This window comes from Hemibagrus wyckioides, linkage group LG21 (assembly GCF_019097595.1).
Source record: "Hemibagrus wyckioides isolate EC202008001 linkage group LG21, SWU_Hwy_1.0, whole genome shotgun sequence".
In the NCBI taxonomy this organism is placed as follows: Eukaryota; Metazoa; Chordata; class Actinopteri; order Siluriformes; family Bagridae; genus Hemibagrus; species Hemibagrus wyckioides.
The window spans coordinates 18,338,735-18,357,452 of record NC_080730.1 but is presented as its reverse complement, the minus strand read 5'-3'; the positions used below and the strand labels follow the sequence as shown (position 1 = coordinate 18,357,452).

The 18,718-nt window shown below is 40.2% G+C and overlaps 1 protein-coding gene across 1 annotated transcript in view; it reads left to right on the top strand.

Moving 5' to 3' along the window:
• suclg2 (succinate-CoA ligase GDP-forming subunit beta) overlaps nt 1-18,718 on the top strand; it is a 91,957-nt gene that overhangs the window by 11,017 nt on the left and 62,222 nt on the right. The window contains exon 2 of the mRNA XM_058373744.1: nt 11,563-11,704. Coding sequence (XP_058229727.1) covers nt 11,563-11,704 — 142 coding nt within the window. The remainder of the gene's footprint in view (nt 1-11,562; nt 11,705-18,718) is intronic.

Here is an 18,718-nt window from a genome sequence, read left to right as displayed (position 1 = left end):
ATGAATGTACTTTTTAAATATATATACAGAAATATGTATATAAAAGTACATTTATCTAAATTTTATTTATTTTTATTGTAATTTGAAGTGGTCTCTGGCAAAATAAAAAATCGGGTTTAATCAAGTTCTCTATCTATCTATCTATCTATCTATCTATCTATCTATCTATCTATCTATCTATCTATCTATCTATCTATCTATCTATTTTATTTATTTAAAATTTATTTAAATACATCCTCAACCTAGATACTTTTAATTTATTTTATTGAATCGACTTTTTTTTTTGGACATTTATTTTTAGACATTTTTTGCAGTAGCATCCAATAGTCTAAAGTTCTATTTTGCATTCTTTTGTAATTTAATACAACAATTTTCATTACAGATTATATTAAATTATAAGTAAAACTTTTTATTTTGTAGTATTTGGTACAGTCCTTACTTTTAATTTTTTTTCTTGGCTTTGATGACGGTGTGATTTGGAGCTGCCATGGACTCCACACGTTTATGCAAAACATTATGACCAGCAATAATTTTTCTACCTTTGTAACACCTCACAGCCCCGCCCACTCGATTTCTATTGGCTTACAGAGGTTTGTGACTTCACAGCTCGTGGTTCATCTAGTTAAACCTAGCAGCGAGTGAAAGTAAGTGAGAGAAGTGTGGGTTTCGTGTCCTGTGTTCTTTCCCCTTTTCAGTGGGAGAATATTTACTGCTGTGTGTCTGACTGCGGGTTTAGCTTAAAAAATAAATCCCTGTATAAAAGACACTGATGGACTGTAAATGTTCGAGCCTCTGGAGTTCTCTAAGCTTCTTCTAGCTGTGGACCGAAGCAGCACTTTCACCTGGTCAAACGCCTCAAATATCAGTCATGAGGCCCGGCCGCTGTACTCGCGGCACGCGGCAGTGCCGGTCTTATCACTTACAGGAGGTGACATTTCCTCCCCTTCAGCTGGAGAGAGCGTTTATCAGCGTAATAAATTCAGGAGTGGAGAGCCACACCCCGTCACGGCACTGAGTCCACTGTGGCATTGCCCTTTACGAGACGGCTCCAGGAGTGTGTGCTGGGGTTGGAGTGGAGGTTAAACTCCAGCTTGTCCAGCTTAATGGTTAATGGTTTTACTGGGCTGAAATATTTAGGACCCTCTCTCTCTCTTATTCATTCTCTCTCTCTCTCTCTCTCTCTCTCTCTGTCTCTCTCTCTTTCCTGCCCTTTCTCGCTGTCTCTCTCTCTTATTCTCTCACTCTCTGTATCTCTTTCTGTCCTGCTGTTTCTGTCACTCTCTCTTTGTCTCTCACTTTTTCTCTCTCTCTTTCACGCTCTCTCTCTCTTTTTCTCTCTCTCTCTCTGTCTCTCTCTCTCGCTTATTCTCTCACTCTCTGTATCTCTTTCTGTCCTGCTGTTTCTCTCACTCTCTCTTTCTCTCTCTCGCTGACTCTCTCTTTGTCTCTCACTTTTTCTCTCTCTCTCTCTTACATTCTCTCTCTTGCTCTTTCTTGCCGTCTCTCTCTCTCTCTCTCTCTCTCTCTCTTATCCGTCTCCCTCCTGACCTCCAGCTTCACTCGTATCGCAGCCCAATAGGAAAACAAGGCGTGTTTGTGTTTTTTTTTCTTCTTGGAATAGATGATGGAATAAGCAGCAGTGTAATTGGAACCTGTTCAGCAGTGGACAGATAACGAGCTCTGTTTCAGGACTGTTTGTTTTTCTGTTAGTCGTCACTCAGCGGAGAGAGAAATAGTGCGAGAGAGACAAAAATCTACTCCATATTGACTTTCACAAAACGGTTCCTCTCGAGTTGTTATTTTGTTGTGTTTTGTGATAAAATGCAAAAAAATGCATGATTTTTGCTTAGCCTTATTATTATTATTATTATTTTTATTATTATTATTATTTTTTTTTTTTTTGAGTTTTAGTTTTTTTTGCCCTTTTAGATAAAAGCGGCTTGAATTGTCAATTACCAGCTGTGTGGTCAGGTTGCTGGCAGTGGCAATCACAAGAAATATATTTGGATCACCATTTTATATTATTTATAATAAAATATATTTTAAATGGTAATATTATTCAAATTTTTTCATAAAAATATCATATTTATATTAATATATATTATGTATAATAATATTTATTTATTTATTTATTTATTATTATTTGTATTGTAGTATTCGGCAGTAGTTTCTTAGAGTTTATAAACTCTGTGTAAAGCGTTGCAGATACACTGTTATTTTAACTGGTAGTAAAAAGCAGCCGTATGTTCGTATGTTCCAGTGATAACACGTACTCCGATGTTGGCACGGTTGGGGTAAATGTCACTGAATATCATTCCGATTAAATCGTCAGATCACACAAACCAATTCTCGAGCGTCAGTAATAATGTGTGTTATTAATAACCAGTATGTTATTAACTGATGAGTCTACTGTGTATAGCACAAGGACATTTCATGGAGATAAAACCCTCAAATAATACACACACATCGAATAAATTCCAGGACATGAGCTTTGATGAAGGAAGTGAATAACGGTTGATGAATCCGTTTTGATAAAGAACAGAACAGTTTTCTGGACCTCTTCTCGTTTATTTTCTCCTCTCAGATCCTCAGAACATTCCTCTTCATAAGGACAAGTCAATAAGCTGCTATAAATACAAAGCGCTTCCTCATGTCCTCTGGGATTCGCCTTGTGCTAGGAGTTACATATTCTGCTGAGGAAAAACTCGGGTCAGGTTCTTTTGCTCCTGAAGTAACCCTTACTTCTTAAATGTTTTTTTTTTTTTTTTAAATAATACAAGCCTAACTTTTTGAGGTCAGTGTGTTCAGCATCTGCGCTGGAAACAGGACGCGTCTCGAATGCTGCCACAGCTTTTCTCCGTCCTTTGCGAGGACGGCTGATAGGTCGAGATGAGCTCGGGGCACGCGGCGTACCTAAAGGGACATCTGCTCCCGTGCTCCAGAGACCACACGGATTTCACTTCATGCTAATGCGGGAGGACGAGAGGCAGCAGGCTGAAACTGGAAATAAACAAAATCGTGAAAGTAAAAGTGTTTAGGTGAGGTACAGAGCGCTTTGGAACAGGAAGTGCAACAGGCTGCAGAAGAGGAGTGATTATTTTTTTGTAAAAACTAGTAATAAATCGGACTTTATTAATTAAGTATCTTGATAATTTACCTCACCACTAAGAAAAGAAATAATTATTTTTATTTTATGTATTATTTTATTGATTTTAATATTTATTTATTTATTTATTTATTTATTTAAATTAATAGAATTTATTATTTATTTATTTATTTATTTATTTATTTATTTATTTATTTAAATTAATAGAATTTATTATTTATTTATTTATTTATTTATTTATTTATTTATATATACATTTATTTATTTGAATTAATATAATTTATAATTTATTTGTTTGTTTGTTTATTTATACATTTATTCATACATTTTTGCTTGCTTTTGTATGAGGATTTTTTTTTTTTTAAGCAATTTTTTTTGCTAGGATTTTTTTTTCTACTCGTTTGTTTTCTTCTTCTTCCTGTTTTCTCCTTCATAATTTTATGTAGATGAGATGAAGCGCAGACTGAAATGGGAGTTCTGAAGTGGCTGAAGCTCGCCGTTTGAAGAGAGGCAAAAAAAAAAAGGGAGAAAAAGAAATCGGTGCTGTTTTATTTCTTCCTGAAATGAAAATTTCTTTATTATTAACCACTTGTTCTTGTTCTCGTTCTGAGTGTTAATTGGTTCCGGCCCGTGTGTGTGTGTGTGTGTGTGTGTGTGTGTGTGAGAGAGGGGGGTAGAGCAGGATAGTGAGATAGAGAGACCGATGGAGAGAGAGATTGAAAGATATATAGAGAGAGATGGACTTTGTTATTCAGGCTTGTTCCTTTACCCCAGCATCTACATCTACACTGTGAGTAAATCCACTCATGGTGAGAGCTGATGAGATGACCTCTCTCTGGTTGTGTCTCTCTCTCTCTCGCTCTCTCTCTCTCTCTCTGTTCACATCTCTCTCTTTGGCCTCGTCTCTCTCTCTCGCTCTCTCTCGCTCTCTCTCTCTCTCTCTCTCTCTCTCTCCCTCTCTCTCTCTCTCTCTCTCCCTCTCTCTCTCTCTCTCTCTGTCTCTCTGGTTGCGTCTCTCTCTGGCTGTCTCTCTCTCTCTCTCTCTCTCTCTCTCTCTCTCTCTCTCTCTCTCTCTCTCTCTCTCTGGCTGCATCTCTCTCTCTCCCTCTCTCTCTCTCTCTCTGGCTGTCTCTCTCTCTCTCCCTCTCTCTCTCTCTCTCTCTCTCTCTCTCTCTCTGGCTGCATCTCTCTCTCTGGACCAGAGAAGGAAAAAGTCAGCAGCGTGTTCAGAGAGTTGTCAGGAGCTACACCCTCGTCTGTTCAGAGGGAATCTTCTCATTCAGGGCAGAGAGGGAAGGAGGGAAGGAGGGAAATGAATGAGAATGTGATGTATGTAGATTGAGACTGCGGTTGCTCTCGCTCACTCATGCGAGCCGTCTCAGGTCAGAAAGCGTCCACGGCGTCACGTCCTCTCTCTCCTCGACTGGCTAATTACTTTTTTCTGGAGTAGTCAGGGACGTCCTCAACGACTCCCTTTGCATCGCTGTATCTAGTATTTTTCTGGAAAGTGTGTGTTTGAGTGTGTGTGAGTTTGTGTGTGCGTGCGAGTGAGTGAGTGTGTGTGTGCGTGCGAGTGCGTGCGAGTGAGTGAGTGTGTGAGTGTGCCAGTGTGTATAAATATGTGAGTGATCTCTCCCAGTATTACTAAAACTGTGTGTGTGTTTGTGATTGTGTGTTTGAGTGTATGTAAATGTGTGTGAGTGTGTGTAAACGTGAGTGATCCTCTCTCCCAGTGCTGTTAACACTGTGTGTGTGTGTATGTATGTGTGTGTGTGTGTGTGTGTCTGTGTTTGTTTTTGTTTCTTGGTGCGCTATTTGCGATGTCTTTCTCCAGGCGATCCCTGGAGTGCTGATGAGGATAATTAGTGTGGAACCCCGGCCTCACTGGGGAGTTGGCTCTCCCTGCGGCGCCCCCTACAGCTCCGACTCACACACTTCATTCCCCAGCTTTCAGCGTTAGCGTGAGAGTGGAAAAATGTTTTTTAAATAATATACGTCTAATATTTACAGGCAGGTTGTCAGTTTCCTGGGTGCAGGTTCGATTAAAGCAGAGTGACGTCGTGAGACGGAAGACGATGAGGCACTTCATTCAGAGTCAGTGTTGTTTCCCAGCAGCACCGTGTTCACTGGGATACAGACGCCGATACAGAGCCAGGGATAATGTCTTTATGTGTAGAAGGATTCTTCTTGGAATTCATTCAAGGTCCTCAGTTGTTTGAGTTGTTTGGACATTCGCTAAGTGATCGATCTGGAAATTTATTCACATTATTAACAATTCCTGATCAAATATCCAGACTAGAACACTTTAGAGAAATTTGGATTTCATCAGAATTCATCAGCTTCCATTTTAAACCTTTAAAAATAAAAACCTAGTGTTTTCTGTCAGACTTTTTCCACAAATGCCTTCTCAAACCCCATTTGACGCATTCCAGTGCTGACGTTTCTGAGCACGTGTCACGCTCTTTCATGCAGCTGATGGACAGATGCCCGCCTCCGGCACCGGCAGGTGTGTGCTTCGTGTCTTTTACACTCTTTTCTCTGCTCTCCGTCTCCTCGTTTTTTCCCGTGCGACACCCCGAGGTGTCTGTCACCGCGTCGCCTCAGCGCTGCACTTTTCCTTTCCTTTAGCAGTGACGGATAGATCCGGCTGTACAACCTCGGCCTTATCTGCTGATCCGGGGAGGGAGGGAGCGAGGGATGGAGAGGCATAGGAGAGGGGTTGAGTGGGGCAAAACAATAAATAAATAAATAAATGAAAAAATACCAAACACCTGAAAAAATTATAAAATGAAGCGAAAAATTCCTATTTCAAAAAACAAAAAACCAAACAAATCCAAAAAGGAAAATCTGTTCTCCTTCTCTGCCTTTAATTCTCTCTTTCATCTAATTTCTGCTGTCATGGCTAACTGGTATTTATTTATTTATTTATTTATTTATTTATTTATTTAAATTGCTTGCTTTTTTCCAGGTGTTTTTTTTTTTTTTTAAATTAGAAGACAAATTACTATCTTCATATTTTCACACAAAAACTTATTATACCCGTTGAACTGTTCACTAAGTCTGAAGTATTTTATCCCAAGAAAATTCCAAACATATTTTGCGTCCTGGGTTCAAGTCTCGCTCCCGCTCACTGTGTGTGTGGAGTTTGCATGTTCTCCCCGTGCTTGGTGGGTTTCCTCCGGGTGCTTCGGTTTCCTCCCACAGTCCAAAGACATGCTACTAGGCTGATTGGAGTCTCTAAATTGCCCATAGTCTGTGATTGCATGAGTGAATGAGTGTGTGTGTGTGTGTGCCCTGTGATGGGTTGGCATCCCGTCCAGGGTGTATCCTGCCTTGATGCCCAATGACGCCTGAGATCCTCGTGACCCGAGGATAGATCAGATAAGCAGTACAGACGATGAAATGAAATGGAAAAAATTTACATTTTTGTGTGTAAAAATAATCTTCATTTCAGTGTTTTTAAAAGTTTTTAAAATTCTACATTTAATCACTTAATAAGAATATTGTATATATTGAAGATTTGGCTTAAACTTAAATAATAACTTAAATAATAAGCCAAAATAATAATAATAATCAACTTAAATAATAAGGAACACATTTAAAGCATATATATCCTTTTAATGTCCAAAGCAATGGAAAAATTCTTACTTTGCATTTTTTATTTAATTCAGTCAATAATAACAAAAATATATAATTTTTATAACCCCATAATTATTTAAATATAGGCCTGTACCAAACGTCTGCCCAATCAGCTTGGGTTAAGTTAAAAGAATTTATTAATGAAATATAGTGACTCTACCAAACGGTTGCACAGAACATTAAAGGGATATATATATATATATATATATATATATATATATATATATATATATATATATTTATTTTTTAACCCTTCCCTTCAATCTAAAGGTGTGATGTCACTTTCTGCAAGTGTTTTAACAAAATAAAATAAAAAAAATAAATCAGAATATTTGAAACATTTCTCAAGGTCACATTCTTTTAAAAAAAATTAATAAATAATAAAAATAATAATTTTTGTTTTTCAAGAAGTTCATGTGTTCTCCTCTTGTCCCTCAGGCCTCCACACAACCAATGTTAATGATATAAAACCATTAATCATTCAATGATCCCTTCAAGTGTAGTTTACAGTGTGTTTTCAAAAGTTTGTACACCCTTAGAATTACTTCAGTGTTCATTGCCTGCTTATTGGATCCTCTCAAGCTTTTTAAACAGGGGCTTTTTCCCAGAAATGAGAAACTGAAGAATGGAATAGAACCTCGTTTATAGCGACAAAATCAAATTTTTTGAGCAAAAAAGTGCCAGAAGCCCAAAATGTGCCACAGTTTCTTGAAAGAAAGTGTTTCGTATTCATGTTGGAAAAAGACACGTCTCTCAGCTTAGTCGCTGACAAAGACGTTCTCTCTTTGTAAGATTTTTAACAATAGTTTAGATTTGTGTTTCTTTGTCTGTTGTACTGTTGTAGCTTGTGCTGCGCTGCGAGTGTAAAATTATCTGGCAAATGAAATCACACAAGACAAGTAAAAACGTTTAGCAGGTGCAAAGTAAAAGCTCATGAGTTACACCAAACAAAAAAAAAAAAAAACCTACCCAAAACGGAGCTGCCAGAAAAGTTGGAGGATGGTTTTGTTTTTGTTCTTAAAAGAGAATGCTGGTGTTTTTGGAGAGCTGCTGTTAAGTGCTTTTCCTGTCCTGATTTAGTACATTAGCACTTTGATGATGGGCTGTTAAACGCTCTTACCAAACACATGAAACCTTTCTTTTTTTTTTTTTTTTTCATTTGTTCATTTTGTTTATTTATTTATTCATTTATTAAGGGCAGGCTAGAGTAAGTGGGGTATCGGAAACTTTTGTACAGTGCCAGCGTGAAAAGCCGAGCAGTTGGGTTTATGTGTGTTTGTGAGGAGGCTTTAGTACACAGCCGCTGTGCTAATGATCATCGAGGAGGGAGCTGTTTCCTGTTTTAGAGCTGTAGCTTCACGGTCCTTAAGGTAAAGTACACGGGAAACACAGATGATCGCGCCGGCTGTTACACACCACCACCTGCTGCAATCTGCCCCTCTGCCCCGACCCTCCGCTTCACGCCCGTGAGTGCAGACCCACCACAGGAAGGACAAGAATCCGCCCTCACATTTTAGTCAAGCGGGACGATTTCTATTTGAGTTCACTTTTTGTGCGTCATCATTCTGAGGACAAAGTACTGTCTTTATATTTCTAAACAAAATCTGGTTTGCATTTTAAAATGCCCAGTATTTTACCCCAAGAAAATTCCTGGAATACTTCAACGTTATTTCAAATAGCTTCATATTCACATTGTTTTCTGTTTTCATTTGAGGGTTTTAAAATCCCAGATTTGAGATTAAGATTGTCACTATACAGCGAAATTAGAGACTGTAAAAGGAAGCACAATAAATGGTTGTGCAACAACGTAAAAAAATTATTTAAACATAAAGGATGAAAAACATTTCTGTGGATTTGAAAGCAAAAAAACAGTTCTGACTCATTCAGTTACTTAATAAGAATCAGAATATGTGATTTTGGCTTAAAAACTATTACTGTCATTTAGGGAAAAAATAATAAGGAACACATTTAAAGCATAGTTTTATTTATTTATTTATTTTATTTTATTTTATTTTATTCATTTATGGTTTTTTTAAAGGAATTTCTTTTTTTATTATTTTCCCAGGTGTGTGTGTTTGTTTGTTTGTTTGTTTGTTTGTTTATTTATTTATTTATTTATTTATTTATTAACCCCACTCTCCCTCAATGTCAAGGCATGATGTCACTTTCTGCATGTGTTCAATAAAAATAAAAAATGGTGAATAATGATAGAGGCAAAAACCCCCACAAAATATTCTGAATATTCGAAGCATTTTACAAGTTCACATTTATCATATACTTCAAGACGTTCCTCATGTGTTCTCTTGTCCCTCTGGGTTCCACGCTAATAATCCTGATTATAAAGTGTGTAATGATCTCCGTGGATGAATCTTGAGCTGAAACGGTCTACAACGACAATGTATTGCGCCCAGTGTAGCAAGCATTATATTGTGAATCGAAAGCAAGTTGCTGTTTGGCCTGACCGCATGTGAGAGACGTAAAAAATTATTAAAACATCAGGAATGAAAAACATTACTATGGATCTGAAAGCAAAAACATGGTAAAAAACAAAACAAAATAAGAGTTCTGTTTCATTAACACAGGTCTTGAGTATTTATCTATCTATCTATCTATCTATCTATCTATCTATCTATCTATCTATCTATCTATCTATCTATCTATCATTTCATTTTATTATCAGTCCATCCTGAATGACTTTGCTTAAATTCCAGCCCTAGAGTTGTTGATACGAATCTCCTTAAATGGCAGCCCTCGTGAAAGACCCATAAAATTGCATCCATAAACCATGGCAAAGCTTACACTGCAAGTATTCTCTCTGGTCCATTTGGCATTTGAGCTCTTTTTCTGGAATGTTCTAAAACAATAGTGGCTGGAGCGTGAGTGTCTGAGTGAGTTGTATTGATGTATTTAGTCTTTAGTTCTCTTTATGCTTGAAACCTAGCAAGGGTGTAATTATTTTTATATTCAGTGCATGGTCAGATTTTGTCCTTTAGTCTCAACTTGTCTCATCTGGTCTTTCTGTTCTGTTTTGGTCTGTAGTCTGTTCTTGTCTGAGGTGTAAAGATAGCCTGAGGCCTTGTTTGTCTGGCCGAGGTTAAATGGGTCTGAAGGCCGTCCCTGTGGTTAGTCATTGAAGCAGGGAGAGTGTGTGTGTGTGTGTGTGTGTGTTTGTGCCAGATCAAACCACTCACACTCATAATTGATAGAGCGCTATCCCATCTTTATCCCTACACACACCGTGGCCTTGTCATCTCTTAAGGCTGAAAGCATCAGCCGCTTTCCGCTGTCAGATTGTATTCTTCTTAAAATGACTTTCAGTGAAACCTCTTGTTTTTTTTCCCGCAATTTAGTTATCAGCAAATTCCCACCCACCACACCTACAGACCAGGAAAGGTGAAGGCTAACATGTGCAGCGATTTAACGCAGTCATAGACCCAAAGAGGAAAGCACTTTCTGCCGTCTTTTAAATACACTATCTCACAGACACCACCGGTTGGCCAAAGTCGCTCTGATTGACACAGGGAGTGAGAATGGTGCCATCCTTCCCAGGTAAAGAGCACAGCCATTTTTGCCGTCTGTGGCAGATGGCTGTGGTATCAGCAGATTTCACAACCTCTTTGCGATCTTTGAGACCCCTTAATTGACAGCCAGTGTTTTTGTTGATGGTAGGAAGGCAGTTTATAGAATGCTGTATATGGGTTATTTGTAGCATTGAACCAAGACCAAATCCTTACTGGGGTTCAGATACTGGACTGTTACAGCATAGCAGAATAAATTCCAATTACACAAATGATCTGACATTTTTTACTGCTCTGGATTAGGGCCAAGTATAGTGCTGCATCTGCCCCAGGTCTGCCCTGGACCTGCCCAGAACTGCCCTGGACTTGCCCTGGACCTGCCTTGGGTCTGCCCGGATCTGCTTATAAAAGCATGCTTAATATTTTGCATAACTGATGCATTTTGTGAGCTTTAAAATTGCCAAAAAAAATCATTTGAACAGTCTAATGCATTCTAGCTTAGCTATTTTACGTCATGTTGTTATGAGTAGAAAGTTGTCCGATTCTCATACTAGGGAAGGATTCATCCTCTTTCCTGCAGCCATCAGCTTTGTTTCTCTGTTTCCTGAAGCGTACTCTATCTCTTTCTTCTCAGTTTCTTTGCTAGCTTTAGACACACACCCGCTCGCTGCATAATGAGCCCACCTGACGACACCAAAAGCAAAAGTCACCTCGAACACACGCCTCTTTCCCACTAAAACCTTCCGATGTCTTTTTAATAGCGCCAACAGCTGGAGTCAACGGCCATCACGGCTGCTGAGCCTACGATTCCTGAGCGCGGCACTTCAGAGCATGCAGTAACCCGCAGTCCATCTGGCTGTCTCATTATTCCCCAAGGAACGCACAGAGCTAGGACGGCCCGAGCTCTAGAGAGCTGTTCTGAAACAAGGCTTCATCATGCCACATAGTGTTACTGGCTCTCTGTTGGATCCTTTTCCTCCCATCTCATTCCAACAGCCCATTCCTGGCCCATATTCTGCCGTAGGATAATGCGATTGGTCTGCGGCATTGCTCTGTGGAGGCACATTGGAGCGTTTGACTTTGCATTTAATTGAGGATCGTAAGCAGCGGTGATAAATAGTTGTGTAGCTGTGTTTGTTTTGTTGTTTGGCCAAGATGGAGCGATGTAGCCCAGGTTTTACTAGCTTTGACTCCTGTGTGGTATTAATGCTACATGTTTTGTCCATAAACTTTAGGCAGGAGTTGGAAAACTAGGTACTTCCTGATATACTAAATAAATGAATCTGTTTGCATGTGCAGCTGGTAAGAGTGAGCCCCAGAAGATGGCTGAACCTTCAGGAGTACCAGAGCAAGAAGCTGATGCAGGAGTGTGGAGTGGCCGTCCAACGCTTTTTTGTCGCCGACACTGCTACCGAGGCCCTGGACGCTGCCAAACGGTTAAGTAAGTAGCATAAACCCACTAACACAAAAACAGTTAATAATGCATCCTTATTCAGCCTTATGCTAAGAAGTACAGTATGATGTTCATGCTGGTGTTGGTCCTTTTCTAAGCAGAGGACTGAGTTTCCCCGGAACCATTAATCAGATATCAGAATTTCCTAATGCATGGTGCAAAACTTAGACTTATGAATGATTTTAAAATATGTACTTCAAATTCATTCTCATTTCTACACGGTAAAACGATTTGTGCAGGGTGTTGGCTTAGAGATCAACTTTACAGGGTCACCTTGCTACAAAGTAACTACATGTCAGGAGGTAGTCCATGTTGCCTGCCACTTTGCCTACCACCTGACTGCCATTGCACACGAACCCCACCCTTCATTTCGCAGGTGATGACCACACAAGATGGCTCCACATTGACACTTTGATCTGAACATGAAATGGTTACTGGCTCCAGTGTTGGGGAACCTAAAGCCCCATCTCCAACCCACACCATACTCCATGCAGGAAAATAGCGCTAGTGCTGACTTAGCATATACGTTCTCGTAATTAGCAGACTGCTGTGTTGACATGGAAGCAACATTAAATCTAATACTAACATGCTAAGTCAGTTATCTTTTTGGCAGTCCTAGTATTAAACGTATGCAAACCTATTCCTTGTACTCATTGTTTGCTTCATTGTTTCTCACTTTTATACATACACACAAACACAGTCCAGAGTCCAGCTTGCCTGTGAGCTCTGTAGTGCCAGCCAAGCCTGGTGCTGGATGTCAAAAGGTATGCGATTTCTCTCGGTGGCCAAGAAGCTTTACCCAGAGATAAACGGAGGTTCGCTTCAGCCACTCTCTCTAAGCTATGGGAGTGCGAATCAGCCTGGCCTTTTTCCACAAGCTGATCCCTCAGCTGTCTGCTTTTGGCTTTCTAATCTGCCCTTTATCTCACTGCTCGCAGTAGGCCTTAGTACGGTCTGCCACATGTACACACAGTTGGCTAGCTGGTACAGTGCAGAACAGCTTTGAAATGAAACCAGCCCTTCTGACGATGCCTCGTTTGTTCTCTCTATGTATCACTGATTGTATAAGTGAGGTCGCGGTGCCTGTCGGGTCATGCGTGGCGGACGTGTCTGAGCAGAATTTCAGGACGCACTCTATCCGGATTTTGTCACAGACACCATAATCTCTCTTTCCATCGCAACACACACTCTGCTACACAGCGGGTCTCCGAGGGTCGAGGTGACCAAGCGAGACGCAAATGGATTTCTGTCAGAGAGATGCGGCTGTGAGCTTTTCCTCCTCCGAGACGTGCCGGACACGCACTCCCTCTGCTCTTTGACGGACCCAGTTTTACCCATGCTGCAATGCAGCTGACAGCTCAATTGGAAACGCTTGCTCATACACTCGGGCACTTTCAGACACACAGCAAAGATGCTTCAGTGGGCTATGATTTATTGCGGTTGCAACTTTAGGGAGTTGAAATCCGCAACCGTATGGAGAGGTTAGAAAATATAGTAGACCATTTATGGTACGGGGTGACGCTCTTTTCTTGAGGACGGGCTGTTCCTAAGGAAAGAAACTTTTTGTTTCAACCTTTTTTTTGTATGACTCTTCAGATAAAACAGGGAGAAAAGTGGGACAAAGGACCATCAGGACCTGTAAGTTTGTATCCTAAAAGATAGGCTAGTCCAGTGACTTGAAGATTCTTGCTTTATTTGCTGACAGGCTGTGGGTTTTCGATGCTAATATAGGCGAGTCCAAAGAACGTTTGCGCTCGACTTTTAAACAGCCAAGTGACCTAACTGTCAAAGAGGCAAACCTCATGCTGCCTTCATCAGTCACAGGTTTGATATTATGCAGCGTCGGCACATAAGCGCACATGTAGCGCCTAAAAAAACACAGCTGGTGTATGTGATTGGAAGATGAAGTGGCCTGAGATGTATGTAGTAAATTAAATCGGCTAGAGAATGTGACCGTTGTGTCATCTTTGTTTTTTTTCCCCATGATGCTTTGTGCAAATGAGAAAAGATTTCGTGTTTTTGTACCTAAACTCACATTGAAATTGTTGGTTTTTACACATGCACTAGATTCTATAATAAACCACTCGTATGTGAGATGGATTGTAACCCCAGTGTGCCCCTGCCATCTTTTTTTGAGAAAGCATCTAATGAAGACAAATTCGTGTTTTCCTCAGCTCTCCCATCTAAGCCATGCTCGTGCTTTCTCCAGCCAATGAGCAAGCACCATTATTTTGGCCTCCAGTTCGTGCCACTGGCTGGGTTGACACGTGTGTCTGCTGGCTACATAGTGATGGATTTTCCTCTTAGAACAGTCCAGATCATTCTGTCTGGATTTCTTGAGAATGTCTATGTCCACCAGGGATGGATGCTAAACCATAAAGTGACTATTTGACCATGACTTTATTCATCCTTTTCTTTGGCGTCATCTTCTTCCGCCAGATAGCACTTATCTGATTTTAAGTCCAAAGAGAGATTCCTGATTTGATAGCGATCAAAGATTTTGCTTTAAGTTAGGAAAATCGCTGTCGTTTTGATCTGGCAGAGCTGTGTCGAAACGAGTTGTTGTAACAAACAGCCGGCTGCATTTTTGAAGTTTTAATGTCTATCTGATAAATTCAGAAGATCCCTATCATTATTTACCATCTGAATTTCCTTAACTTTCTTCACTTTAAGCTTTTTTTTTTGCCCTTTCTTCTTCTTCTTCTTTTCCCTTCTTGCTTATTGATGGCATATTGAGAGGCAGCTACTCCTCCTCCTTTTCATTCAGGGCTTCAGAAAGACAGTAGTCTTATAATTCCCACACCACGAGACAAAAACCATATGAATGAATTAATTTATCCAGGATATGAATATTCAGAGTAAACAGTGGTGCTTCATTTATGGATGTCAAATCTCTTGTGTGCTTATTAGCGATGTGGTCGAGTTTGAAATGATATGACCAAGACCTGTCTTGATTTCCTCCTGAAAGGTATGCCTTAATAACTTTTAACTCCCATATCCGTGATGCCTTACGAATTCTAATCTGCAAAAGATGAGCATGATTTGATGTTTTCCCTAAGAGAACCCTTTGAGGAACCTTTGATTTAAGGTGATTTAGCAATAATGTTTTGTCGCCGTGTTCATTTCATCACTGATTTTCTTTCTCTTTACAGAGAATGAGATTGTTTCACTGATTCACAGTATTGTTTCACTGATCGGTATCTGCATTTTTTTTTTTTTTTTAGGAATCATTTTCCTTTGTGAAATTTAGTCTAATGTGATCTGGACCAGGCTGAACCAGAAATTTTCCCGAAAGGACTATTTAATTCCACTCTTCTGCACTGATTGTTTCAAATACACACTAATTCTCCATCACTGGTAATCATTTTGGTACACATTGGAATGGGGTAGGTTTGGAGATGGAGCATGCAGGGACGGTCTTGGGAGCAGTCTTGGGAGTGTTTTTCTTGGGCCACTTTTTGGCCATTTTTGGGCTGGTCTTGTGAGCAGATTTTGCGAGCAGTTTGGGGACAGTCTTAGGGCTGGTCCTGGAAGTGGATTTTGTAACGTTTGGGATTTATTGATTGTGTTGGTCATACCAGGGAGGGGCACTGATGCATTTTTTTATTTTAGATAATGAAAAGAGCCTAATTGTGATTAGGATGCAAATATCACCTTCACAGATATGTTGAATTGCTGTTGGTGCAACTGCCTTGGCCTCTGTCATCTAACATTGGTCTACAGCAACATTCTCTTGGCAACTTTTTCCATGTGTTTCATTAGAACCCTTCAACTGCATTCTCCATCAAGCTCCATTTTTTTAGTCGCTCCCTGTTTTTCAAAAAAACTGATTCTTACCACTTACCAGAAGATGTTGTATCACATTGTTTATGACCCTCAAACACAATTTGATTTGACCCACCATTTTCTCAGTCAAGGGGGAGCAAGGTGGTCAAATGAACTTCCCCTTTTCCAGACTGTCTCTGGCTTCCTTCAAACAAAGATGGAACACCAGCCTCTTGCTCTTTATTAACTTCTAACTAACAGGCTTTTGGATAATGGAATTCTTAGAGGCTGGCCTAATTGTGCTGGAGTAAGGATTCAATTTGCCACCCACAATGCAGTTCTGTATGTCACTCTCGATAAGGGTGTATGCCAGTTTAAAGGGTTGTGAATGAGTCCTGAATGAATGTGTAGTTATGAAGGTTACACAATCACCTCTCTTGTGATTGAAAAGTTCTACCCTGAACACATTGTGATTCTGAGTGTTCTGAGATTCAGCGAGCTTGGCCCATTTGTGGCTCAATTCGTCAGCTCCATTCTGTGCTTTTCATAGTGCTTTCAGCTGCCAGTGTCCAAGATTGGCTACGGAGTCAGTAACCCTGCTCCGTCGAGATGCTCAAAACAACCCTGCTCTGCTCCTTTGCCTCTTGCTTCAGGCTTCCTCTTGACGTGAGCTGTTGTGGACCATATGTCTTTTTCTGAACTTACCATGTCCGAACCATCTGCCATGCTCTCTTTTTTCCGAGGCTCTGTGACCATGCGTGACGAGATGATACTCTCGGTTTCCGAACAATAGTGTTTAACAGATTGGCACAAATGACCTGCATCAACCCTCACACTTTCATGCCCATTAGTCTGGTTTTATATTAATATACACACACATCCTGCTGCATGTTCTGTCTGTTGTACATTGTGGGGATGAGCTTTAATAGTCACTGGTCATATCAATTACTCTAATGCAAGATAAGAGGCGTTTAAAGCGGTTTTGCAGTTTTGTATTTGCATGCCTATTGGTCACATAAGACTAGTTGGTGGTTGCCTTCAATGATTAAATTCCCCTTTTCCATTTTTTTCCACAGAAAAGTGACAGATTAATGTCAAAACCGGTATTAAGGTTTGTTGGTGTGGTTTGCTTCCACTTGTCTCCTTAAATCACCTTTATCATCATGGGTGTGGTCTCTTCCAGGATGACCCTGTCTCTGTCCATGGGGCACAAGGGCTAAAAGAAAATGGCCTCAAACCAGACCTCACCCCAGTTTTGGAACAGTGTGTTTGTCAGCACTCTTAACTACTGCCATCGAAAACACCAGCTAAAGAAATATCTTTTAGATGAATGTGGTTCATATCTCCAGTCTAATTCCACAGACTTGTAAAATCTCTGCCAAGGAGCATTGATGCTGTTTTGATGACTCTTGGTGCCCCGACACATTGGCGAAGACACTTTTTTTTTTTTTTTGTTTGTTTGCTTGATGTCCCACTGACACGCGAGCCTCTTCTACTCCTCTATAAAACTGTACGGAGACCTTTGAAATCCTAACGGAATTCAACCTCGTAAAAATCACGCACACGTACCAAGCACATCATAAAAAAATCTCTCTTTATGAATCATAAAGAACTGTAATTGGCCTGGTGATTTGTGCCTCCGTGGTGGAACAATAGCAAAGGCTTTCAAATGATTCTGCAAATCCATTGGCGGAGGGAACACAAGCTGCGTTTCGCACAGCTCACAAATCAAAATGTAATTTGGCCTTCCTGACGGCTCCTCCGGATTGGCATTACCCACGATGCATTATGGCTCGCCGCGCCTCCATATCCCTTTGCTGCTTGGGCACGAGCTACGATGCCATTATTTCGCTAATGCACGCTCCAAATTGCTTGTTTTATTAGAGCCATTCTACGCTTCATTGAGCGCTAAATTTGTACGAAAAATGCAGTGTTGTTATTATTATTATTTTTTTTTTTTCCTCCCATCAAATTCGTTTCAGATCTTGCTTCGCTTGTGTGTGTGTGTGTGTGTGTGTGTGTGTGTGCAGGCGCAAATTGAGTACACTGTGGCCATAGATGGAGCGAGATTTAGAATGCAGATGATTTGGTCTGAAATGTTGAAATACGCAGCGAAGGCCGGCGAACCTGGCACACGTGCGTTTCGCTGATGGGTTTAGAGTGTCGAGTTAAATCACCGTGGCTGAAATGGCTCTTGTCGAGTTGTAATGGAGTTGTGTTAATGTAACATCTGTTGTTTTACATCGTCTCGTTTAGGAGATGAAAGATTTCACGATGCTCGAGAGAGAACTCGTTTTCTTCTTCTTCTTCTTTTTTTTTTATCTTTCCGCTGACGGAGTTATGGGAGCATACGGCTTCTATATTTACATGTAGTTATACACACACACACACACGCAGCGTTCTTATGGGTGGATGGGAGGTATGAAGTGACGGTGAGTAGGATGTGAGCGTGTGTGTGTGTGTGTGTGTATTAACTGTCACTTTCTACACATCTGAGTAGTTGTCTTGTGTTGCTTGTTTGTACATGTTACAAGCTTCTTTTTTTCCCCCGATGCAACTGCAATTTCGCTGTCGTTGACGAAGACAATAAACCTTTAAAGCCTTGCCCAGTAGGCTAACTAATAATAGTACAGTCTTGTTTTTATACTCGACTCACTTTGTGATGTGACATAACATGCCATTAAACCCTTCCTTACGGCACCTGCTGGATGTAGAGCAGCGAGTCTTGATATGTTTCCTTACCTTTTATTATATTTGATAGGAAAGCCATATATACTAGCTCAGTGCGCGCGTGTGTTCTGTGAGGTGTTTGCTCACCGCCTGCATTAGTCAAGCGGGCGATCCAGCCGGATGAGGATGTTGATTGACACGAACATTCAGTTTGACAGCTGGAGGAGTGTTTCAGCAGCAAGAATGAAGTAGTGAGACCCACACACACACTGAGTGTATGCTACACTAACCAAAGAGTGACCTATTACCTACAATACATGGGTGCTGTAATGCTTGGAGAAAGCTGCAGCAGTGGAAGTGAGTGTTTCTGTTAATTAGCTCCACCTCTTTTTTGCCCTAGAGTCAGCTTAATCTCCTTCTCTGCTCGGACATTTGCCATGGAAATAAGCAACATCTGTATTAAAAAATAAATAAAAAATTATAATTTTATATATATATATATATATATATATATATAAATAATATACACATATATACACACAATGTTTTTAATGACTATTTAACATT